General features: G+C 49.4%; 1 protein-coding gene across 1 annotated transcript in view; it reads left to right on the forward strand.

Annotated features, from left to right (window-relative positions):
- Window positions 1-292: 292 nt before the first annotated feature.
- FGF12 (fibroblast growth factor 12) overlaps window positions 293-24,908 on the forward strand; it is a 226,293-nt gene continuing 201,677 nt past the window's right edge. Inside the window, exon 1 of the mRNA XM_083442426.1 lies at window positions 293-530. Within this exon, the coding sequence (XP_083298552.1) occupies window positions 524-530 (7 nt within the window). The 5' untranslated portion in view covers window positions 293-523. The remainder of the gene's footprint in view (window positions 531-24,908) is intronic.

The following is a 24,908-nucleotide window of genomic DNA, read 5'->3' on the forward strand; positions in this document are numbered from 1 at the left end:
GGGGGGGGCGCATGCGCCCTGCCGGCTCCCCGGCGCCTGTGCCGTGCGTACAACAGAGGCAGCCGAGTGGGCAGAGCCGGCAGTTGTACCTGCAGCACCAGCGCCGGCGGACAGCTCCTCTGCGCTCCGCCCGCCGCCTCCGCCGCCGCCGCCAGGTAACGCTCGCCTCCTGCGCCAGCCTCCATCCCTGCATCCCTCCATCCCTGCATCCCTGCATCCCTCCATCCCGGGGTCCCTGCGGGTTGCGCAGCGGCGCGCGGCTCCCTCCCTGCGGGCGCTCACCCTTGCGGTGCTTGCTTGCTTGCTTGCAGCCTCCGGGTGTCGGGAAAGCCTTCGCCGAGGAGGAGCCGGAGGAGGAGCCGGAGCCGAGCAGGAAGAAGCCGAGAGGAAGCCCCGACGCGCCGCCGGGGATCCGGGCTGGAGGAGCTGCGGAAGCCGGAGGAGGAGGAGGAGGACCAGCACCCGAGCCCACCAGCCCTCCCCAAAGTTCCCGGCAACTTTGCGGCGCCCGGACAGCTCGGCCATGGAAGGTAAGGGCGGGCGGGCAGGCGGGCGGGCGCCCACGGTTTCTCCTCGCCCGAGCACCGCAGTGCGAGCGGAGGTCGAGGCTGGGCAGAGCCCATTGCAGCGGCGGCGGCGGCGGCAGCGGGCGAAGGAGGCTCCGCCGCCAGGCTCTGGGCTTGCGCCGCACGCCGGCCACGGGGCGAGAACGGGGAAAGGCCTTCGCCCCGAGCGCCGAGGCTGGCTCCCGGAGGTGGATTTCCGGGGCGACTCCCTGGCTCTGAGCCGGGAAGCGATTTCATTAATTTTTTGAATGCAATTGTAAACTGTAGGGCGTGTATCATGGGAGGGCTGCGGGGCGCCTCGGTTTGCTGGGAAGAGACTCGCCGTACAAGCCCCGTCCTTACCCCCACGCGACGAGGCATCTGCTGCATGCAGGACCCAGTGGCGCCATATGGGGGGGGGGAGGGCAATGCTGAACCCCCACCCCACCTTCCAGAAAGGGGGAAGCCGTGCAATGTTGTTTTGGCTGCTTCAGGAGAGTCCCCTTGATCTAGCGCTCCCCCCCCGCCCTCCGCGCCTCAGTCAGTGCATTGCATTGCATCCTTGCTCATAAAATATTTCACACACACACACACACCCCGACCCACCCAGGTTTGGGGGGCGCACCGTGTGTGTGTGTGGGGGGGTCGTGTCTCCTGCATCCAAACAGGCGTATACAAATTGCATCCGATTCGATTTGCTTTGCTCGTTTTGCATAAGTACGTGAACTCTCCAAATCTCTAAATATTAATTACTGATTGACGTTGCTGGTGGCCCATCCCGCCGGCCAATGGAAAAAAAGCGTGCAGGGAGACGCTGCTCTTATTTAACACCCGCCCCCCCAGTCTCATGCTCCCCCCCCCTTTATTACACAAGGTGGCTGGGAAGCTCTGATACAGCAAGAATGAGGAGCTGGTCTACCCGGGGCTTCCTTTAAGACGGAGGCTGCCTTCGAAACCCCTGGCTCCCTTTTAATAACTGCCCTGTCAATCAAAGGCAGTTTGGGGATATCTGATTATAGGCGGCTTCAATCCCACCGAGGGACCCCACCCTCTCGAGCGGCAAGGGGGATGTACCTGAGGTTCAGAACAGGCCCCGCAAAATGAGTGATTCCGTTATATATAAACAGCAGCACCAGGGAATCTCATTGACTCCAACACCTTGACGAAGGCTTGTTTTCAAAGCAGACTGCTCCCCCCTCCCCCCTCCCCTGTTGTGATGTAGGTGTGTTGCTGGTCTGCACGTTGGATGCCATAAAAATCGTGGGGTGGGGACATAATAACCCATTATATGCATAGTCATGCATCCAGAAGCAGATGGATGCCTCTCCGTGTTGCTGGCGGGCGGGCGAGCAAGAGGCAGCCTCGGGAAGGGAGGCGAGCAGCGTCTTCCTTCGCCTTGGCAGCCAAGGCAGCGCTATTACCAGAGATTCTGCGATAGCGTGGCGCGATAGCCCTCGCCTTCTTGGATCTTGAGCGGCGAGAGGGAGAGGGAGGGAGCCATCTGGCCGCGGTTTCTGCCTGGCCATCCTAATTCGGTGCTCACGACTTGCAAGGATGCGCTTTATTGCTGTCGAAGTTCTTGGAGCCCTTGGCTTGGCGGAGAAGGCTCGGGGGGGGGGGGGATCCTGGGCTTCGGCTACTCCGATATGTTTTCCGCCCGGGGGTGGCGGCGGGGTCGCCTTGCCAGAATCTTCAGTGCGAAGCAGGCTCAATAAGGCCTTCGAGGAGGACGTTGGGGAAAGGAAGGCGAGAGGGAAGGAGAATTCGGTGTGGCAGCAACTGCTGGTTCCTTCTTGGCGGTTCCGAAAGGGAAGGCGGGTCCCAGTGCTGGGCCCAAGAAGGGCACGTTCGTCTGCTGAGGGGGCTCGATTCGTCTCTCCCTGTAGCGAACTGGCAAAACACTCTTGACATCGGAGGGGGAATTGAAGGGTTAGGCGAGGGTTGGAGCAAAGGCTGGAGGTTGCAGGATCTAGAGCAATTATTTTCAGCAGGCAGGTTTCCCTACAAGCGATGGTCTGCTGTTTCAGGACTGACAACCACATCGAACCCCCCCCCCCCCCCCGCATAACATATTCCAATGACCCTCAAGGGCCAGCAACTTGGAATAATAACATGAAAAGCTGGTGAGATCCCCAGAAGGACATCAGGGCAGGGCGATCCTGCGATCTACACAGTGCTCACCTCTGCCCCAGACTAGCCCGAATTTGGGTGAATTTCCATTCTCGCTCTCTCAAATTTCACGCACAGAGACCAATCTATGATTGACCATTCACTTAAAAGGGGATTTCATTTAATAACCTGCAAAGCGGTGTTTGTAAGGACTGAATTCCGCCTTCTCGGTTACTGGCCTATCATCCCTGTATCACCATTCATTCTTCAGGGTGCAAGAGAGGTGCTTCGTTAAGGAGAACCTCCCTCCTACATTTATTTATTAATTCCAAAACTTCAGTGCTTGCAGTTTCCACAGCGTTCCTTCCTCGGCAACACAGTCCCCTGTGGGTAGTCGCCTCTCGGGCCTGCGCCGGCCTCACCTTTGGGCCTGTCGATCCTGCGCAGGCGACCTGTGCGGCCCTTCGCGCCACGGCAGGTGAAGCCGGTCTTGCAGTTTGCCTTTCTCGCGCGGACTGTGCCATTTCAGGCCACAGGTGTGTGAGAGGGGGCCTTGCATGGAAAGCTCGGAGATCAGAACTGCCAAGTTTTCAATCGGAAGGGAAACCTTCCATTTTGAGCTTTCTATTCACTTTTTTCATGCCTTGTCAGGAATAGCATTTCAATACATCTCTCCCCCCTCTGTTCATGCAAGAATGGGAGAGTCCCAGGAGTACTGATGAGTCTGGATGTGCCTCTCTAACACACCAGGGATTTTAAGGATAAAGCTCTCAGGGCAAAGAGCCTGGTCCCACAGCTAATGTACACTTTGCTTTTTAGAAAGGTATCTTTCCCTGGGAAATCTAGAAGGTGGCCCTGGAGGGGGTTGAAGGAGGAGATTTGTGGTGTGACACCCTTGCTGCCCCTTTGGTTTTCTGAAGCTGGTTTTAAAGTTACGCTGCAAGTGGGTTTATAGCTTTTCCCTCCTCCCCAGAGGTCTATAGAGGTTGGGGTGGCACAGCAAAGATCCCTAACACAAGGAGCCTCAGAACCCTCCCCAGACTACAGTTCCCAGAATAAAAGGTAAAGGGACCCCTGACCATTAGGTCCAGTTGTGACTGACTCTGGGGTTGCAGTGCTCATCTCGCTTTATTGGCCGAGGGAGCCGGCGTGCAGCTTCCGGGTCATGTGGCCAGCATGACTAAGCTGCTTCTAGTGAACCAGAGCAGCACACGGAAACACCGTTTACCTTCCCGCCAGAGCGGTACCTATTTATCTACTTGCACTTTGACGTGCTTTTGAACTGCTAGCTTGGCAGCAGCAGGGACCGAGAAATGGGAGCTCATCCCGTCGCGGGGATTCGAACCGCCGACCTTCTGATCGGCAAATCCTAGGCTCTGTGGTTTAACCCACAGTGCCACCCATGTCCCTTGTTCCCAGAATATTTTGGGAGAAAACACGACCATCAAACTGAGCCAAAACCAATATATCTTGGCAGCAATCATGGCCTTGTGGACTAGTCGCTTAATGCAAGGAGTAAGGAGTAGGAAGGCAGGGAGTAGAGATGGGATGTTTGCAGCCTCCACTCTTGGGTCAAGATGGATTATTTCTCCATTTCACTTTTAATTTGTTCACCACCTTTCAAGACACTTTACAAGCCACAGAAACAACCAAATGTACAACAAAGACCACACATCCTATAACAATCCGATTCAATGGAAATAAGTCAGAATTTTTAAAAAATGACTTTAAAATAAACAACTTATATAAAATGCAGTAGTGTTCAATGATCCATTTAGAATATAATATTATGCAATGAAATTAGCTCTCAGAGCATCAGCAAATAATAATTAAGCAGAAACTCATTCTCAACTATTTCTATAAATCATTACTGATTAATCACATTCTTTATATTCCGGATGCATGTTCTATAGTATTATATTAATACTATGTTTGCAGGTTTGCAATTGTCACAGCCTCTGGCTAGTACAATAAAATTCCTGAACTGAATACCAGACTATAATCAATAAAAACAACAGCAAAGTCGCAATACACAAAAGACCATGTCAAAAGCGTGTGTCAGCTGTGCTGCACTTTCTGCCTTACTCTCTCTCTCTCTCGCTCCCTCGTTGGACTCCAGCAAAATCTCTGAAGACTTGGCATCGCTCTGTCTTTTCTGCTCACTCGTCACTCTTAACAGCAGCTTTTTTTGCTGGGATGGAGCAGAATGCAGCTCCAGCCCACTCATCAGCTTTGCCAAGGCTAACAGTAGTTAACACTGGAGATTAGGGATGCCTTGGCCTTTGGCCATGGCCTTTGGCTGCAATAAAAAAAGGACTGGCCCAAGGAAGGAAGGAGGGCTGCATGGAGCCAGGAAGACAAATTCCCAGCCCAATCCCAGTGGCTGATCTTGCAGTCGTGGATCATGCTCTCTGAAGAAGGGCGAGAGGACTTCAGAGGGCTCCTTGCTGCTTTAGGAGCCCTGCATGGCAGGAGATCACACTAGTCCACAGCCAGTGTATCTGAGGCAGGTTCAAGTCCAGCAGACTCCCCCAGGTGCAACCCTGTGCAATGGTCCCTCACATCCCTGCAAAGCAGTGAGCAAATGACCCACTCGCTGGAAAGGACAGAGGGAGAGTGTGATCTTGTGCTGGAATCCTTCTGGTGGGTTTCCCAGAGGCCTCTGGCTGGCCTGGCCTCAAAAAAGAGATTGCCCAGTTGGGAAAGGTTCAGAATAGGGCCACCAAAATGCCTGAGGGGATGGAGCGGCTTCCCTGTGAAGAACGGTTGCAGCATTTAGGGCTTTTTAGCTTAGAGGAAAGAGGTGAGGGAAGTTTGTAAAATAATGCACAGAGAAAGAGGGTGGGGGAAAGCTTTCCTCCCTCATGACGCCAGAACTCATGCACATCTGAGGACGCTGAATGTTGGAGGATTCAAGACAGAGAGAAGAAGGTCCTTCTTCATGCAGTGCAGAGTTCGAATGATGGAACGTGCTCCTGGGGGGGGGGGCAGAAATGGCCACCAACCTGGATGGCTTGAAAGAGGATGGGGCAAATTCATGGAGAAGGAGAGAGCGATCGGTGGCTCCTAGTCAGAATGGCTCTGCTCTGCCTCTGCAGTTGGAGTCAGAGATGCTTCTGAATCCCAGTCGCTGAAGGGAGAGCTGCTCTTGTGTTCGAATCCTGCTTGCAGGTTTTCCACTGATGCATCTCTTTGGCCTCTGTGAGAACAGGATGCTGGACTGGCCTGACCCAGCAGGCTGCTTTTATGTCCTCCTTTTCTCCGCCAGCATTTCCTACTTCTTCTCCCACCTGTGCTTTGCACCTTCTGGGCAGGACAATTGTTAAAAAAACTGGCCACACTACAGTCCCTGATACTGACAGATAAAATGGTGAGAAGGCAGGGACTCCACCTTCATCTCTGATCGGGGTGCTGTGTGCTGCACTGAACACACACCGACTCTGCCCTTGGTGGGGTTTTTTAGCGCCTAAGTGGGTGTGATCATAGAAAGGTAGAGCTGGAAGGAACCCCAGGGGTCATCTAGTCCAACCCCATGCAATGCAGGAATCTCAAGATTCATAATTTTGCAGGAGATTCATAATTTTATTATTCGAAATGCAGTTTTGTGTGCATGTCTCTGAGAGAGTGATTAGGGCTGGGGAAGGGGGGATGCAATCATTTTTTCCTGTGTTGTGGCCCTAATTCTACCCCCACCCCTGTGGCTGCTATTAGTTGTGGAAGGGAAAGCACGCAGGCATATAGCAGTTGGATAAATGGATGGGGGAGTCGGATGTGTGTTGGGGAGTTCCAAAAAGAGAGGACTAGAACCTTGAATATAATATTGCATGTAGGACGTAGGGATAGGGGCAGCATTTCCATGGGGCAGAAAAAGAGCAGACCTGGGGGGGGGGAGACTATCCTCTGACCATGGACAGTTCCTACTAGAGGTCACTGTTAGTTTTTTGGGGAGAGAGGAACAAGGCATTTATTCTAAAAGGCAGGGAGCACTTGTTGTCCTCTGCATGCTTCCCATCTGTAGGAAACCCCCCAGCCCCCCCTCTTTCCTTGTTTAGGTCCCCAGCATGTCCCTCTGCAAGAACTTCACCGCAGGACTTTTTGTCCTGGGACAAAGATGCATAAACCCAGCAACCTGTGCTTGCATGATATTGAAAATATAAGCGGCTGCAGTCTACTTTGAAAGCCGTGAAATGCACAATACTGCAGACTTTGAGGGTCAGTGTTATTCGCGGGCTGGAGTAGGACTTGGGAGACCAGGGGTCAAATCCAGATTCCAGAAGCTGGCAGGATGAATTGGGCCAGTCTCCCTCTCTCCTGGGATGCGGGTGGCGCTGTGGGTTAAACCACAGTCTCTTGGACTTGCCAATCAAAAGGTCGGCGGTTCGAATCCCTGTGATAGGGTGAGCGCCCGTTGCTCGGTCCCTGCTCCTGCCCACCTAGCAGTTCAAAAGCACGTCAAAGTGCAAGTAGATAAATAGGTACCGTTCCGGTGGGAAGGTAAACGGTGTTTCCGTGCGCTGCTCTGGTTTGCCAGAAGCGGCTTAGTCATGCTGGCCACATGACCCAGAAGCTGTACGCCGGCTCCTTCGGCCAGTAAAGCGAGATGAGTGCTGCAACCCCAGAGTCGTCTGCGACTGGACCTCATGGTTAGGGGTCCCTTTACCTTTACCTTACCCTCTCTCCAACCTTGCAGGCTTCCTGGGAGGATTAAAATGTGGAGAAGGGGGCTGTGTCCCACCTTGAGGCTTCCTGGAGGAAGGGCATGGGGCAAGATGTGTTTTGGGGGGGGGCTATTGTTCATTCTCCAGGCTGGGGAAAGGTAGCCTAGATGCGGACTCTGAGAAGGGGGCCAAGAAAGGTGGGCTCAGTCAGTGCCCAGAGCACTGTGGCATATTAATAATTCTTCATGAGTTCTGCTCTCCCTCTTTTCCCTAGCAATAAATGCCAGGAAATGCCATTTCCCCAAGAGCCATGAAACAAGCAAGGGGAGGAATCTATCGATGACAGAAGTTTATACAATTATGCCTGGCATGGAGAAAGAGGATAGGGAATAGTTTTCCTCCTTCTCTCCTAATGCTTGCACTCGCAGACGCACAATGAACCTGAAGGCCAGAGGATCCAGGACAGAGAAAAGGAAAGACTTCTTCATGCAGTGCAGAATGAAACTGTGGAACTCCCTGCCACAGGAGGCGGTGGGGGGGGCACCAACTTGGAGGGCTTTAAAAGAGGATTGGACAAATTCACGGAGGTGGAGAGGGCTGTGAATGGCTACTAGCCTTGCTGGCTCTGCTCTGCTTCCATAGTTGGAAGCCACAATGCTTCTGAATCCCAGTTGCTGGAAACCACAGGAGGAGAGGGTAGCTCTCGCACTCAGGTCCTGCTTGTGGGTTTCCCACTGCGAGGACTGTTGGACTAGATGAGCCCCTGGTCTGATCCATCAGTCTCTCCTTATGGTCTTATGTGCACAAGCAGCGCCAACCCTGTAAGGAAGCCCCCCATTCCAGGAAATGCTGTCTGTCCGTAGGGCTCCCTCTTCTCTCCCCCCCCCCAATTTTTTTTATTGGTTTTCACAATATTATAAACAAACAAACACACAAGACAAACAGACAAACCAAACCAAACATAAATCATAGCCTTATTGAAAATTACAGTTATTAACTTTGTTAAGTGACTTCCTCGCTTCCCCTTGGTTGAATTTCATTGCATGTCCTTTTAACGGTTTTCCAAATCCCAATTTTTATGAAATTTAACTTAAACATTAACATCCTTAATTCTTCACGTTATAGAATTAAACATATTAATTCATCACTTAACATAAATAAAATCCTAAGCCCGTTAAGTATCTGCAAGCTATTTTCAGTTAGTTTAACTTAACAAATTTAACTAAATAATCATTAAATTTATTCCATTCTTCCTGATATTTCTCCTCCTTCTGGTGGCGGACTCTTCCGGTCAGGTCAGCTAGCTCCGAAAAATCCATCATCTTCATCTGCCATTCTTCTATTGTTTTGGTAATTCTTGGGTTTTCCACTTTTTAGCTAACAAAATACGAGCAGCAGTTGTGGCATACAAAAATAATTTAACATCTTTCTTGGGCAATTCCAAATAACAAATAATTGGAATAAAAGGGTTCTTTCTTCTCTGACCCACACTTCTCAACCCCCCGACTTCTCCCCCCCCCAGTTTCCCCCCTCTCTCCCTCCCTCTATCTCACTGAGGTCCTTCTCCTTTATCTTGGCTGGAACTGAGTAAACTTGCTGACGGAGATGAGCGATGGATGAGGCTGCTGGGGGCTGATGTAGCAGGATGGTTTTCTGGCGAGAGGGAAAGGCGGCTGTTTGCTCAGCACAGTTGGGAGACAAAGGAAGGGCATAGGCGCGGAAGGGGGGTGCTGAATCAAGAGGTTTGGGGGCTGCTGGGTTCGCGCTCCAGGCCTATATGCAGGGAACTGGCACGGCAGCTTTCCTACCCGTGACTCTTTCCTTTCTGCGTCACTTTGGAGAACGGGAATATTTCATTCCTTCTCCTGGAGTTGTTTTTATTTGTGTTCTCCTCTGCTGCATATCTGATAGATGGAGTTAATCTACTGGATGTTTCTGCCCTAAGGATTTATGGAGGGCAGCCCACAGCACTCGGTGTTTTATGGGCGCCATAGGATTGGCGTAGATGGCCTGCCTGTACTTCTCTGGAGCAGGGAAGGGTCCTTTCCGGTTCTCGATTGTTCGTGATACATTATTAATGCAAAGAACGTTTATCCTGAACTTGAGGGCTGCGTGTGAGAGAGGGAAAGCAGCCTCTTCAAAGGGGCAGAAGAGTGCAGATAGATCACAGAATCATAGAGGTGTAGGGTTGGAAGGGACACCAAGAGTCATCTAGTCTAACCCCATGCATGTAGGAATCACAGCTAATCTTTGTGCAAAACTTCCAGGCAGTGGGAACCCAGCTGGCTGCTGAAGGGGAGGGCAGCACCTCAGAAAGAAGGGCCTCCTATAGCTCAGGGGCAGAGCACTCGCCTTATGAGGAGCGGTTGAAGGAGCTGGGTATGTTTAGCCTGGAAAAGAGGAGACCGAGAGGAGATAGGAGAGCCATCTTCAAATACCCCAAGGGCTGCCCCCCCCCCATGGAAGATGGAGCAAGCTTGTTTTCTCCTGCCCTGGAGGGAAGGACTTGAACCCATGGCTTCTCGCTACAAGAAAGGAGATTCCGACTCTAGACCAGGAAGAACTTCCTGGCAGTAAGAGCTGCTCCACAGTGAAATGGACTCCCCCGGGAGGTCTCTCCTTCCTTGGAGGTTTTAAAGCAGTGGTTGGGTGGCCATCTGTCAAGGATGGTTTAGCTGAGAGTCCTAGATCCCAGGGGGTTGGACTAGATGACCCTCAGAGGTCCCTTCCGACTCTATGATTGTATGATAAGCCAGCAGTGCCTAATCACCTCAACTCAAGAGAGGATATTGCAGAGTTAGGAAAAGGGCAGCCAGAGGGATTAAGGTGGTGGAGCACCTCCCCTATTAAGAAAAGCTGCAGCGCTTGGGAATATCTAGTTTAGAGAAAAGGCGCATAAGAGGCAGCCCCCCTCTCATAACGCTAGAACTCATGGAAGCAGAATGCTGGAAGGTTCAGGACAGATATAGAAAAGTCCTTATTCAAACAGCATATAGCCTGTGGAACTCACTGCCCCTGGAGGCAGTGGATGGCTTTAAAAGAGGATTGGACAAATTCACGGAGGAGGTGAGCGCTATTGGTGGCCACTATCCAGAACAGCTCTGCTCTGCCTCTGCAATTGCTTGCTGGTTTCCCATTGGGGCATCTGGTCGCACCCTGTGAGAGCAGGATACTGGATTGGATTGGCCTGATCCAGTGGTGTTGGTGGGGAGAGAAGCCTTCCTGGCTCCAAAGGCACAGGGCGGAATCTCTTCTTCCTGCTCCTGCAAAGCGAGTGTTGGAAAGTCCATGCCTGGCTGAATCCCTTTCTTTCCCCTTCTTTCCTCTCCCTGACTGGCTGCAACATCTGCAAATCAGCATGTGGGCCCCCTTCTTCCTAAAGATCCAGAGAATTCAGAGATGCCCTTACGGCGATGTCTGAGCGAAGAGCGCTCAACATGCACACTCTCAGGTCCGTGTAGGGAGAGAGGGGAACGGGGAAATATCAATTTTTCATTCAAAGGCCCTTCTGCCGCACTTCACGGTGGATTTGGTGCGCCATCAACCACTGTATCACGAATGGGGTTTTCAAAAAGAGGCAGCAGGGAAAGGCAAGGCAAGACGTGGCCTTAGAAATAGTGACTGATCTGTGCAAACTGCACAGCTGTGGAAAAAAGAGATACAACAACAGGCAAGGGAGAGAAAAGCCACAATCCATTGAGATATCTGCAGTTTTTGCTTCAGTTCATCCTTTGCTTGTGGCAGAGTATAGAATCATAGAACTGTAGAGTTGGATGGGACCCCCAAGGGAGTCTGTTACACGACCAAACAGCTCTCACAGTCAGAAAGTTCTTCATCATGTTTAGTCAGAATCCACCCTCTTGTTGTTTTAATCCATTGGTTCAGATCCTACCCTCTGGAGCCGCAGAAAACAAGCTTGCTCCATCTTCCATGGCTCAGCCCTTCAGATATTTGCAGATGGCTCTCACATCTCCTCTCAGTCCTCTTTTCTCCAGGCTAAACATACCCAGCTCCTTCAAGCGTTCCTCATCAGGCTTGGTTTCCAGACCCTTGCTCATAGGATCATAGAATTGGAAGGGACCCTGAGGATCATCTAGTCCAACCCCCTGCAATGCAGGAATACGCAGATGTCCCATACAGGGATCGAACCCGCAACCTTGGCATTATCAGCACCACACTCTAACCAACTGAGCCATCTTGTCATCTTGGCTGCCCTCCTCTGCGCACCTTCCAGCTTGTCAAGAACCTTCTTCAATGGAGCTCAGAACTGGATGGAGTCTTCAGGTGTGTTCTGTGCAAGGCTGGGTAGTCAAAGTCCTGGGATGGATCTAGCCTCCTTTGAATGCATCCCATGGATTTTATCTTTCCCCATTTCCCATTGTCATAGGCAGGGGTGGAGGAAGGGGGCTGTGGTAGGTGTGGCCCTGGGTGTCACGACTGACAAGGGTGGCAAAATACCGGCGGCACTCACCGTGGGGCCTGCAGCGTGCCTGAGCCACACATCTCTCCTGCCCAAATGGTCCACCCGCTGCCTCCTCCCCAGCTGTAGGGCAGCTGAGTGTGTGGGAATGTTCAGGGATGCAGGAGAGGATATATTGTTGAATTACAATTTGTGTAAACAAGTTCACAATTTAGCAGAGTAACATCCCCCTTTTGTTAAACTCAGCGTTTGCGTTTGCTCAGGCTTGCTAAAGCCTCTGTAATAACTGTTCTGGTATTTTCCCCTGATTCCCTCATAAAAGATAAGACACGGCACAGTCTTCTATAAAAGTATAAAAAGGTTTACTCACACATCATTCTGTTCACAACTGGATCCCAGAAGGCAGACTTGTCTTAGAAAAGTAACATATACCTAGAAACTATCTCATAAGGAGACAGTCCCTTTGCCCTCTCTTGGCTGGAGGCCAAGGGAGCATCTTTGGCTAAGCAGATGTTGCTTCTTTGATGCATGTAGTCAAAGAGAGAGAGATGTGGCGGAAATGACTGGCAGAATCCGAGACCAGGGAGAAGAGTCGGCGGAAGAAGATTGGAAAACGTTTAAACACTATTTACAGAAATACTGTAAAATTAATGAATGTTAGAAAAATGTTGGAATGAAGTTATATGGCTTTAGTAGAAATGTTATAAGGAACTATGTATAAATAGGTTATCAGCATTGAAGGGAAAAATAAGGTTAGAAAGTGTTAAGATAATTACAGGATAGAAAACAGGGAAGATGGAAAGGAATTGCTGAAACAATTAATAGAAGTGGAATACAAAAAGGGAGGTGTGAGGAGGTCGTGGAAATTAGTGAATGAAAGACAAGATATTGAAATTGGATTGTGTTTTAAATGAGTTTTGTTTTGTTTTGTTTTGTTAGTTGTATGCTAGTGTTTTGTAGTGGGTTTTTTTGGCATTGTATTGTATTTTTGTATGTTTTTTCTTTTTTGTTTTTTTTGTAGTTTGTGTTCAATTTGTTGGAAAATTAATAAATATTATTATATAAAACAAAAACAAAAACAAAGAGAGAGAGATGGTTGCCCTGCCCTGTGCTTTTGTCGTTACCTGCACAGGTGAGGCCACGCCCAGCTCTAGTCACATGCAGAGGAAGTCTGTCCCAGAAGGAAACAGGAAGTTGACCTGCTGGCTGGAGAAACATTCCTCCCCATGTGTAAACATGTTCACTCTAGGAATGTTGTACTTGACTGCTCTTGTGTTTCACACCCCACAGAGTGGCAGGAGGCAGGCAGACTCCGGAGGCCCCACAGTGGACCCCACTCCTGTGAACAACTCGCCCCGCCCTCACCCCACCCCTATGCGCGGCTCGCCCTGTCCCTGGGTGCGCCGCTCCAGGTGCCCGAGTGGCTTCCTCCACCGCTGGTCATAGGGGCTTGGAATACTGCCCCGAGGCTCAGAAAGCAGCATAGTGCAGCAAGGTGTGGATGTTTCCAGCATGGCAGTGTTGGGGAGTCATAAACAGGGCTGGAAAAGAGAAACCTTGCGCAATGAGAGCCACCCGCTGGTGCATGTCTCCTGCACAAATCACCTTGGAACGAGTCAGAGACGGACACGAGGGTGCACATGTCTAAAGTCACCTTCAGCGATTCTTTTCTACGCTCTATGTTCTTATATTCTCGTGTGGCACCCACACGAGAATATAAGAACATAGAGAAGAGCCTGCTGGATGAAGGCTCAGGGCCCAACAAGGCCAGCACCCTGTTCTCACAGTGGCTGGTCAGGTGCTCCTCTGGGAAACCTGCAAGCAGGATCCGACCACAAGAGCCCTCTCTCTTTCTGTGGTTTCCGGCAGAGCCGAGCCATTGTGGCTGGGAGCCATCGCTGGCCTTTTTCTCCCCCATGACTTTGTCTAATGCTCTTGTAAAGCCATCTAGTTTGGAGGCCATCACTGCCTCCAGTGGGAGGAAGTTCCACAGTTTACCAATGTGCTGCCTGAATAAGAATTTTCTTTCATCTGTATTGAATTGTCCAACAATCTGCGTCATTGGGTGTCCACGATTTGTAGTGTTATGAGAGAGGGAGAAGAACTTTTCTCTGCCTGCATTATAATCTGTCCTTCTTCTTCTTTCTTCTTTGATGATCCCTTGTAGCCAAGGAAGGTTGTCTTCCATAAACACTGTTTTACCAGTGAGTCCGTAAGTGACTGTGGAGGCCAATTCTGGATCCACACTCAAACTTTACAGCATTGAATTGGATTTGTGGTGCTGCAGAGGGGTTATTTTGTACTTGTTGGTGCAGCACTTTGGTTTTTTGGATGTTGAGTGATAGGCCAAGCTTTTCGTAAGCTTCTGCGAAGATATTTAGGATGGTTTGGAGGTCATCCTCTGAGTGTGCGCACACTACATTGTCATCAGCATACTGAAGCTCTATGGCGGAAGTTACGGTAACCTTACTCTTTGCTTTCAGCCTGCTCAGATTGAAGAGCTTTCCATCTGTTCCATATATGATTTCAAAGACTGTTCCTAGTTGTTTTAAATTATTAAATCACTGTTAGTATTTTTTATTTTTATTGTGACAGTGGCTTCCCCCACCCTTTTTGGAAAATTCAGTTGTATTGTTCCCCATCCAGAGAACATCCGCTATTGGGCATTGTACAAACGTTAACAAATAAGAGATAAAATACTCTTTCATGGTCCCCATTCAAGGGTGGGTAGCAAGCTCTGTCACCAAGGCTGTAGTTTGAGCTCACCTCTTGAAATGTAAATCCTGTTGATGGCTCTGGTCACTTGCCTACGGGAGCCTGATTTTTTGAACAGGGTCTAATCTCTGGCAGCAGTTCATAGAATCACAAAATTATGGAGCTGGAAGGGACCCCAAGGGTCATCTAGTCCAACCCCAGCAAGGCAGGAACCCCAGCGAAAGAATCCCTCACAGATAGCTCTCCAATCTCAGCTTAAAAACCTCCAGCGAAGAAGAATCTGCCACTTCCCGAAGGAGACCATTCCACTGCTCTTACTGTCAGAAAGTCCTTCCTAATGTTTAGTTGGAATCACTTTTCTTGTAATTTGAATCCACTGGTTCAGATCCCCCCCCCCCCCACTCTGGAGCAGCCGTGGGCAATGAATTCTGAGCAGACTCCTCCAAATTCTGCCCCAAATTCTTCAAATCTCAAAGCATATCAGTCTGTTGGTTTGAGGCCTTTGGGAAACAGTGGGCTGTTTGTTAACATAATCCTCTCTTTAGGGTGTTGGGTGGTGATGGGTGATGTGTGGTTTGGGAACGTCTAGCACAGGGGTTGGCAAAAAAAAGTTAGCTGTAGGCCGGTCCACGGTCCCTCAGACCTTGTGGCGGGCCAGAGAAACAGCACGGGGGGGGGGGGGAGAGCTGGAAGAAGAGGTGAGGGGGGCAAGTAGTCCTCTTCCCCACCCCCAGCCGCTGCGCTTACCTTCCCTGAGGCTGCCGCCGCTTCTCGTGGGTAGGCAGAGCGAGCTTGCCCATGGAGGGAGATGGGCAGCGCGAAAGGGCTGGCTCCGGAGAGGGGCTGCTTAAAATAGCGCTCAGCCATCTCAGCCCAGCTCCCTTCCTCCTCTAGGCAGGGCGAGGAGAAGCCAGGAGGAGGGAGGGAGGAGACGCCGCCGCGGTATGTGTGAGCAGTGGCGTAGCATGGGTTGTCAGCACCCGGGGCAAGGCAAGTAATTTGCCCCCCCCACCCGGGGCAAGGCAAGTAATTTGCGCCCCCCCCCGCTGCACTGTCCCTCCCCCAGATAGTCCCTCGCTCTCTCTCCGCTCCGCACGCCTGGCACCCTCCCCTCCACAGTGGGCGGCGACCCAGCGGCTCGGATCCGATTCGCACAGCCAGCACTGCAGTGAGAGAGAGTGAGTGAGCCAGGTAGGGGCAGAGAGCTGCGAGTGCAAGCCCCCCCCCCAGATGTTGCGCCCGGTGCGGCCAGCCCCCCCACACTACGCCACTGTGTGTGAGGGAGAGGGGAGGGGATAGAATGGTGCAGGGGGGGAAATGGCGCAGCCCAAACGAACAGAAACTCCACGCCGATCCACGGGCCAGATCCTGAAGGCAATTGGGCCTGATCCGGCCCATGGGCCTTAGTTTGCCGACCCCAGGTCTAGCTCATAGGAGGTTACTGAGCAACCTCTTCACCTGTTTTCAGTGTAAGCTGCAAACTGTCCTGGTGCAGAAATATATTTTTTCCAATATCCAGCAATAGCTAGGAGCAAATCTATCTATCTATCTATCTATCTATCTATCTATCTATCTATCTATCTATCATCTATAGAATGGACCTGGAAGACAGTTTTGGAAAGCATCCAAACATCTCAAGGATTGTCACATGGAGGGTGGAGAAAGCTTGTTTTCCCCTGCTCTGGAGGGTAGGACTCGAACCCATGGCTTCAAGTTGCAAGGAAGTAGATTCTGGCTAAACATCAGGAAGAACTTTCTGAGGTTAAGATCCATTTGACAGTGGAGCGGACTTCCTTAGAAGATGGTGGCCTCTCCTTCCTTGGAGGTTTTAAAGCAGAGGTTGGAAGGCCATCTGTCAGGGATGCTTTAGTGGAGATACCTGCACATCAGGGGTTGAACTAGATGACCTTTGGATCCCTTCCAACTCTATGATAAGCCAGCAGTGCCAGAATCCTATTCCATTTATGCCATTTGGGAGGTTGGGAGTTACACGTAGGGAGAGCACAGTCACACTCATGAGTGAGGGATTCCATTCGGCATCTGGTGGTCCAGTGTGGGAACAGACATCTCAACTAGATGGGTTGCTGGTCTGACCCAGCTGCGCCTCTGTTCTTACGCTCTTACATTTTTGGAGTGTTACATGCAGGGCCGGATTTAGGTCTGATGAGGCCCTCAGCTCCTGAAGGTAATGGGGCCCTATTTATGTCCAGCTGTCCTTTGTCAACAACAAATGGTGGCTGTTTTTCTGTGTTGAATATATGCTACATGGTAATTAATGGACCTAATAGGTATCTCAAGCCATTTGCACATGCAGATTGTAGCCACCCTATATATAGAAAGGAGCAAACCAGTGATATTTTAGGGAGCAGGCTAGCAGGTGGGGCCCATGACTTCCAGCATAGGAGTCTACACATCACAAAACACTGTTTCTGTATGTAGGTTTTATTGTATTTGTTTTTTTATCTTATATTTTGGAAATGTACATCCAGGTTTTTTTTCCTTTACATTTTTTTGGGGGCCCCAAGAGAGTGAGGCCCTAAGCTAGAGCTTGTTTAGCTTATACATAAATCCAGCACTGAGTAGAGCTTGTGACCCTCTGAGGCCACCCATTCTCTTGTTGGACGGCTGTCACCATGGGGAAGTTCTTCCTGACATTTGGTAGTCGGAATCCCTTGGTCTGAGTCCTCCCCTCTGGAGCAGCAGAAGAGAAAGTTGCTCCTTCTTCCAGGTGACAGTCCTCCAGATGTTAGAAGATGGCTGCCATGCCTCCTGTCCGTCTCCTCCAGCTCCTTCAACTGTTCCTCCGACTCTGACTGCAAACTCGGGCGAGATGTGTGGCCTCCTGATGTGGAGATGGGCACACAGAACATGCTCCTGCATTAAATCCCTGCAAGGCCCAGGCGGAAATGACTCGCGCTCCCGAAATCCCTGATTAATAGTGTGTTACCACGATAATGCTGCGTCCCATCGTCATCTTGGAATGAATGACGGCCGGTTGCCTTATTAATCACTAAAGCTTTGGGTTCCATATGTGCAGATAAGCCCAGGAACGGACTCTGTGCTTTCTGGGCCAGGAAAGGCTGGCTGGCACCTGCCTCTGTGTGTGTGTGTGTTTATGGAAAGGGCTTTTCGTGGGAAACTCCTTTTTGTGAATTGCAGGACATGCAGCCCTGTGGAACACCTCCCATCAGATGTCAAAGAGAAAAACAACTACCAGACTTCTAGAAGACATCTGAAGGCAGCCCTGTTTAGGGAAGCTTTTAATGTTTGATGGGCTATTGTATTTTAATATTTTGTTGGAAGCCTGTCACTGGGCGATCAAAGTCCTGGCTGAGGACATCGGGATTGGAGGCAAAATGGCAGGGTGGGAGCAGGAACGAGAGTCCAGAAGCCAGGAGTCTGAGGGTCAGGAAGCAGGGAGTCACGAAGTCAAGGGTCTAAGGGTCTGAGGGTTGAGAAGCAAGGAGTCAAGAAGCCGAGGTCCGAGGATCAGGAAGCAAGAAGCCAAATGCAGCAAGGAGGAAACGAGTTGCTGTGGCAAAGAGCTGAAGGGAAATGCTGACCTTATAACCGTTCCCAGCTCTTGCCACCAGGTTCTGTGAGTTACCAATCGGCCTCACCTGTGCGGCCACACCTTGCCTCTCCAGAACGAACTTAGGAAGGCCCCAGTCCTGCGAAGCCCTACTGGTCACAGGGCCCGGCTCCTGCACGCACTCCTGACAAAGCCGCCCAGAGTGGCTGGGGAAACCCAGCCAGATGGGAGGAGTATAATAATAATAATAATAATAATAATAATAATAATAATAATAATATCATACAAAGCTTGAGTTGTCCACCCGAGGTTGTTGCTTCCGCCTTTTTGGCGCTGTTCCCTCTCTTACCTCGGCAAACCCTTGGCCTCCGTGTTTCTCACTTAATGGAGGCCCCTGACGTTTGGCCAGGCTGCGCTTCCAGCATTCAGAAGAAAGGCAAGCTCTGCTTCTGGGTCCAGGTCCCACTTCCAGGCTACTTCAGAGGGCAGGACCCAGAGCAGTGGGTTCAAATGACAAGGAAGGGGATTCCAACTCAACGCCAGGAAGAACTTTCTGAACCTAAGATCTTCTTTTGAGAGTGGAGCGGACTTCCTGGGGAGGTGGTGGACTTTCCTTCACTGGAGGAGGTCTTCAATCCATTGAATAAATGGAGCCCTATATTCCAATGCAAATGCAACAATATCAGTCTTTTGGCCAGAGCAAGGGCATGGAGAGTCCATTTCCATTGTCCAGTTGTCAAATTCCATATAGTAAGTATATATATTCAAAGGAATGTACCCTATTTTTCCATGTATAAGACGACCCCTCATTTTGAGCCCAGAATTAAGAAATAATTAATTGCAACATTCCGTGTAGAAGATGACACCCAATTTTAAACTTAAAAAAATTGGGGGGAAATACAGTCTTATTCACGGAAAAATACAGTATATTCGAAAGAATATTATCTTCTGAAACTTTCAGCTCCTTGCAAAACTTAGGAATCTTTCTGTTCTGCCAGGCAAAGAGTTCTGTGTAGCTTGTGAAGCTTGTCTTTGTTGACAGAAGCAATAATAATAATAATAATAATAATAATAATAAATCATCTGGCTGTCCCCTGAGACTTAACAAGGAAACAGATCTGCATCTTGCTAAATTGCAGGGAGGCTTTTAGCCGTATCCAGTGCACAGTGGGGGGGGGGAGGAGGGAAATTGGTTTCTGGGAGTTATTTTTTGCTACCCTCATTCTCCCGTGCCGTCTTCCTCTCCCTTTCTGCCGTGTAATTAGAGCGCTTCATCACGGAAAGCCATTCCTTTTAACGGCCCCATTTTTAATTTGTGTTCAGCCGCTCACTAACCGCCCCCCCCCCCCAACATGCTCACACCCAAACTTGCCGGCAAGAGCCTGAGAGGCCCCTCGATGCATCGCTGGAGGATTTGCTGCAGGAGCTCAGCAGATGGAGATTTGGGATGGGGGGGGGTGCCGAATGGTGGATGATGCCGACATCGCGTCAGATGGCTTTGTTGCCGCTTTACGTATGTTCAGCTGGTGTTTTTGGTGTCTGCTCACTTGTTCAACCTGTGCTTCTTAAACCTATCTTAACTAGTAAATAAATCAAGGCTTTTCTCACCCTGAAAACAGGGGTCACAGCCTGCTTGCGGCCGTTTCCTCCTTATCCTTTTTTAAAAAACACATAATAATATAATTTTTATTAAGTTTTCCATATTTTATTACATTTCAATATCAAAAAATAATATTACATGACTTAAGACATTGCTTAAATAAAGCATCAATCTCTTTCCTTCCCTCTAGCAGACTTCCATATCTCATTACCAATTTCTCCACATTCCTAAATTCACTTTTCTACCTTAAATCAATCTTTTAACAATCACCTACTTATAAGTAAATCAGCTCCTTAATTTCCCATAACCAAACATTTCAACTTAAACCTACAAACGTATTCAACTGCTTGCAATTTTCTTTCATATAGAGTATCAATTTGCCCCTTTTGGAACAAATCATCACAGTGATTCCGAATCTTCCCCGTCAGCTTCACCAGCTCCACACGTTTCCTCCTTATCCTTCTGCCTTCCTCCCTGACCTGAAGAAGAGGAGTTTTGCAGGATGGGCTATTTTGGAGGAAATTCCCCTGGGGGGGGGGTTCAAGTACAGTGGTACCTCAAGTTAAGTACTTAATTCGTTCCGGAGGTCCGTTCTTAACCTGAAACTGTTCTTAACCTGAAGCACCACTTTAGCTAATGGGGCCTCCTGCTGCCGCCATGCCGCCGGAGCACGATTTCTGTTCTCTTCCTGAAGCAAAGTACTTAACCCGAGGTACTATTTCTGGGTTAGTGAAGTCTGTAACCTGACGCGTCTGTAACCTGAAGCATATGTAACCCGAGGTACCACTGTACCCCAAAGTCCCAATCAGTCAGACTTTATTCGGTAATGCGTTCCTGAACACAGTCTGCAAAACCATTTCCGTCAGGACACAAACTATATCACGAAATATATGTTACCTTTATCTGTTCATTTTCCAGCAACCCAGCACTTTGCCATCCCTCATCCAACTGCTGCCCTTGAAATGCAGCTTTTGTTGTTGTTGTTGAGTCTTTAGTCGTGTCCGCCTCTTCGTGACCCCCTGGACCAGAGCACGCCAGGCACTTCTGTCTTCCACTGCTACCCGCAGTTTGGTCAGATTCATGTTTGTAGCTTCAAGAACACTGTCCCACCATCTCGTCCTCTGTCTTCCCCTTCTCCTTGTGTCCTCCATCTTTCCCAACATCAGGGTCTTTTCCAGGGAGTCTTCTCTTCTCAGGAGGTGGCCAAAGTCTTGGAGCCTCAGCTTCAGGATCTGTCCTTCCAGTGAGCACTCAGGGCTGATTTCCTTCAGAATGGAGAGGTTTGATCTTCTTGCAGTCCATGGGACTCTCCAGAGTCTCCTCCAGCACCAGAATTCAAAAGCATCCATTCTTCGGGGATCAGCCTTCTTTATGGTCCATCTCTCACTGGGCTATTTGGGAGAAAATTCCCCTGGGGGGGTTCAAGTACCCCAAAGTCCCAATCAGTCAAACTTCATTCGGTAATGCATTTCTGGACACAGTCTGCAAAACCATTTCCATAGGGACACAGGCTATATAGCGCAATATATGTTATCTTTATCTGTTAATCTTCCAGCAACCCAGCACTCAGCTACTCCAACCACCGTCCTTGAAATGCAACTTACTCAACCCATTTTTATTGCTGTGCATCAGAACCCTCCAGAACCTGGAGTTGTTTTTCACTTTAACAGCCAGCCGTTAGGCTCCTCTTCCTGCCGGTCTTGTGGTCAGGTCGTATTCTGGAATACGTGACGCCAGCCTCCCTTAATTCTAGGTCTAACAGAAAATCCAGCTTGGCTTCGTAAGGTTCAGTGGAGTCCTGTTCATTTATATCGAACAACCTTGGGCTGCATCCTGCCTTCTGTCTCTTCTGGCACAAAGGCGGCAAACGCATCTTATTCATAAGTGATAAGGAAAATAAAGGGAGGCTGACTCATTTTGCATTGCCGGGTGATGTTGCTGGAGATTTGCTTTGAGCAGAAGTTGGTGGATAGAGAGCTAGGATTCTCCCCCCCTGCCCGCCAGCAGCTGCAGAAGGCCCCAGTTAGAGACCTTGGAGAGCTGCTGCCAGCCAGTGTGGGCAGCACTGAGGTAGATAGACCGCAGCTTCCTAAATACCCTCTTGTCATAAGGTTGCCAGTGAGGGAGGGTGGACACAAAAGTTTGCCTCTGGGGGAGAGGACAATTTTGACCCTTGTGACTTCTAGCAGCTGACCCCCCCCAAATTTATTTAGATTATTGTACAGTGGTACCTTGGTTCTCAAACTTAATCCGTTCCGGAAGTCCGTTCCAAAACCAAAGCGTTCCAAAACCAAGACACGCTTTCCCATAGGAAGTAATGCAAAATGCATTAATCCGTTCCAGACTTTTAAAAACAACCCCTAAAGCAGCAATTCAACATGAATTTTACTATCTAATGAGACCATTGATCCATAAAGTGAAAGTAAGAATCAATGTACTGTACTATAAAATAATTAAGACAGTATTGTAGATAATAAAAATCAAAAATAATTTTTTCCCTTACCTGCCCTGATGATAGTCATTGTTTGAATGGGGGGCTTTTATCCATTTCTGCAGTCTCACAATCAATCAATCAATCAATCAATCAGTAGCTGAACTGGGTTCCACACAGTCACAAACACAAATAAACTGAAAAAGCCTCAAAAACAAAAATGCAAAATAAATGGCAAGAACAAAAGCGCCAAAGTTAATCCGTTTCAGAAGTCCGGAAACAATAGCCGAGAGCCGCATTGGACGTTTGGCTTCTGAAAAACATTCAAAACCCAGAGCACTAACTTCCAGGTTTTTGGCGTTTGGGAACCAAGGCGTTTCAGAACCAAGGCACCACTGTCCTTGAAAAACCAAGCAAGCCCCATACTCTGTCCAAGGAAATGGACTCCCTCCAGAGGTGGCAGACTCTCTTTCCTTGGAGGTTTTTGAACAGAGGTTGGATAGCCAAATATCAGGGATGATCTAGCTGGGATTCCTGCACTGCACGGGGTTGGACTAGATGACCCCAGGGGTCCCTTCCAACTCCAGACGGTTTCTTCAATAAGTTTCCTGCAAATTGAACCATCTTCATCCTTTCTCTCTTCCCCATGCGCATGAGAGAACGGAGGAATCCTCTTCCGAGACAAATATTTGTAATTATTGCAAAAAAAGACGGCACAGAGAAACACTGTCAGAATGGCTGGCATTTTGTTCTGACTAATTATATTCCCTTTCGCTGTTGGGGGGGGGGGGAAATGTTTGCTTTGGGAAAATTACTTTGTGTTTGAGAGAGGAGTTGACTGACACCAACACCATTATTTTAATTGTGATCTGCCATGCGTGCTGCTGCTGCTCATCATTTCCATGTGTGCCGCTCATTTTCATATATTTTTTGAGATGTCTTTTCATATATTTTTTGAGATGTCTTTCTCAAGGCACTTGGTGGGGGGGGGGCAGACGGACACATTTATATCTGCATTTCACCATGTCCTTATAACAACCTTGGGAGGTGGGCAATGGTGATTGGACCCACTTTTCATGGCAGAGGAGAGATTCTCCTTCCTTGGAGGTCTTTAGGCAGAGCCTGGGCTCCCACCTGTTAGGGCAGCCTATCTCCACCTGTGGGCCCCCAGATGTTGTTGAACTACAACTCCCAGCACCCCTAGCTAGCTAGGCCAGAGCTCAGGGATGATGGGAGTTGTAGTGCAACAACATCTGGGGACTAATAATAATAATAATTTATTATTTATACCCCGCCCATCTGGCTGAGTTTCTCCAGCCACTCTGGGAGGCTTCCAACAAAGTATTAAAATACAGTGGTCTGTTAAACATTAAAAGCTTCCCTAAACAGGGCTGCCTTCAGATGTCTTCAAAAAGTCTGGTAGTTGTTCTTCTCTTTGACATCTGGTGGGAGGGTGTTCCACAGGGTGGGTGCCACCACCGAGAAGGCCCTCTGCCTGGCTCACAAGTTGAGAACTGCTGTGCTAGGGGTTCTTTAGCTGTGATTCCTGCTGTGATGATTATGATTATTATTATTATTATTATTATTATTATTATTATATTCTCGATACACCACCCATCGGGCTGGGTTTCCCCAGCCACTCTGAGTGGGTTATAGTACATTTTTTAAAAATTGCAGGGGGTCAGGCTAGATGACCCTCAGGGTCCTTTCCAACCCAACAATTCTTTGATTCTATGATAATGACATATATGGTTAGTTTTACATACACACACCTCATACCCCTCTGTTGCTGGCCGATGGAGAATAACCGTTTGTGCACCTGATATGCCAGCCAGCCATTTCCCCTCCCCAGGATGCTCCATTCCATACTTCCTACCAGTTTATCATATAAATGTTCCTTCTTCTCCAAATGATGCTGTGTATTCTGTGGCTACTGAGTTACTTCATCCCCATGAGCCTGATTTTTGAGGTGTTTCTCCCCTTATGGATTTGATCCTGTCAGCACTCCCCACTGGGAGGGCGTTCCACAGGGCGGGTGCCACCACCGAGAAGGCCCTGTGCCTGGTTCCCTGTAACCTCACTTCTCGCAGGGAGGGAACTGCCAAAAGGCCCTTGGATCTGGACTTCAATGTCCGGGCTGAATGATGGGGGAGGAGATGCTCCTTCAGGGATACTGGGCCGAAGCCGTTAAGGGCTTTAAAGGTCAGCACCAACATTGATAACACTTTACTGAGCAAACTGGACAAATACATGGTATAATTTGGGGAGAAAGGGAACCGAGAGGGCCTGTCTTTCTTAATTAAGGCCTTGACCATGGCAGGGAAATATTCTACGAAACACACTCGGAGCTACACAGAAAATCAGAGCACACGGTGAGAGTGCTGGACTAAGACCTGGGAGAGATGAGGGTTCAAATTCCTCTTGATGATGAAGCTCACTGGGTGACCTTGGGCCAGTCACTCACTGTCAGCCCAGCCAACCTCACAGGGTTGTCGCGGGGATTGAATGAGGACGGGGAGACCCGTATATGCCACCCTGAGCTCCTTGGAAGAAAAGGTGGGGTATAAATCCAATAAAATAATAACAAAAATCAATGTTACCTCACTAGAGTTCCTCCCTTACTAAATGGTTGCTAAGCAACCCCTCCGCTCCTTGGGTTCTGAGCTCAGAATTAACCCCTAAGCTACACCCTGAATGATCCCTGATGCTGCTGCAAAGATTTAAGCATTTCCACCTGCATGGCATTTTAAAACAGAGCTAATAGAAGCAAAAGTCAAGCCCCTGCCCCAAAGAGCTTACAGTCTGGAAGAAACAATGGCCGGCTGAAGGACGGGGTGGGGCGTGGGGACAGCAGTGGCAGGAAGGGAGAGGTCAGCACAAAAAAGGATGAATGAGCCT

Source organism: Podarcis tiliguerta, assembly GCF_965153285.1.
Source record: "Podarcis tiliguerta genome assembly, chromosome: 5".
NCBI lineage: Eukaryota > Metazoa > Chordata > Lepidosauria > Squamata > Lacertidae > Podarcis > Podarcis tiliguerta.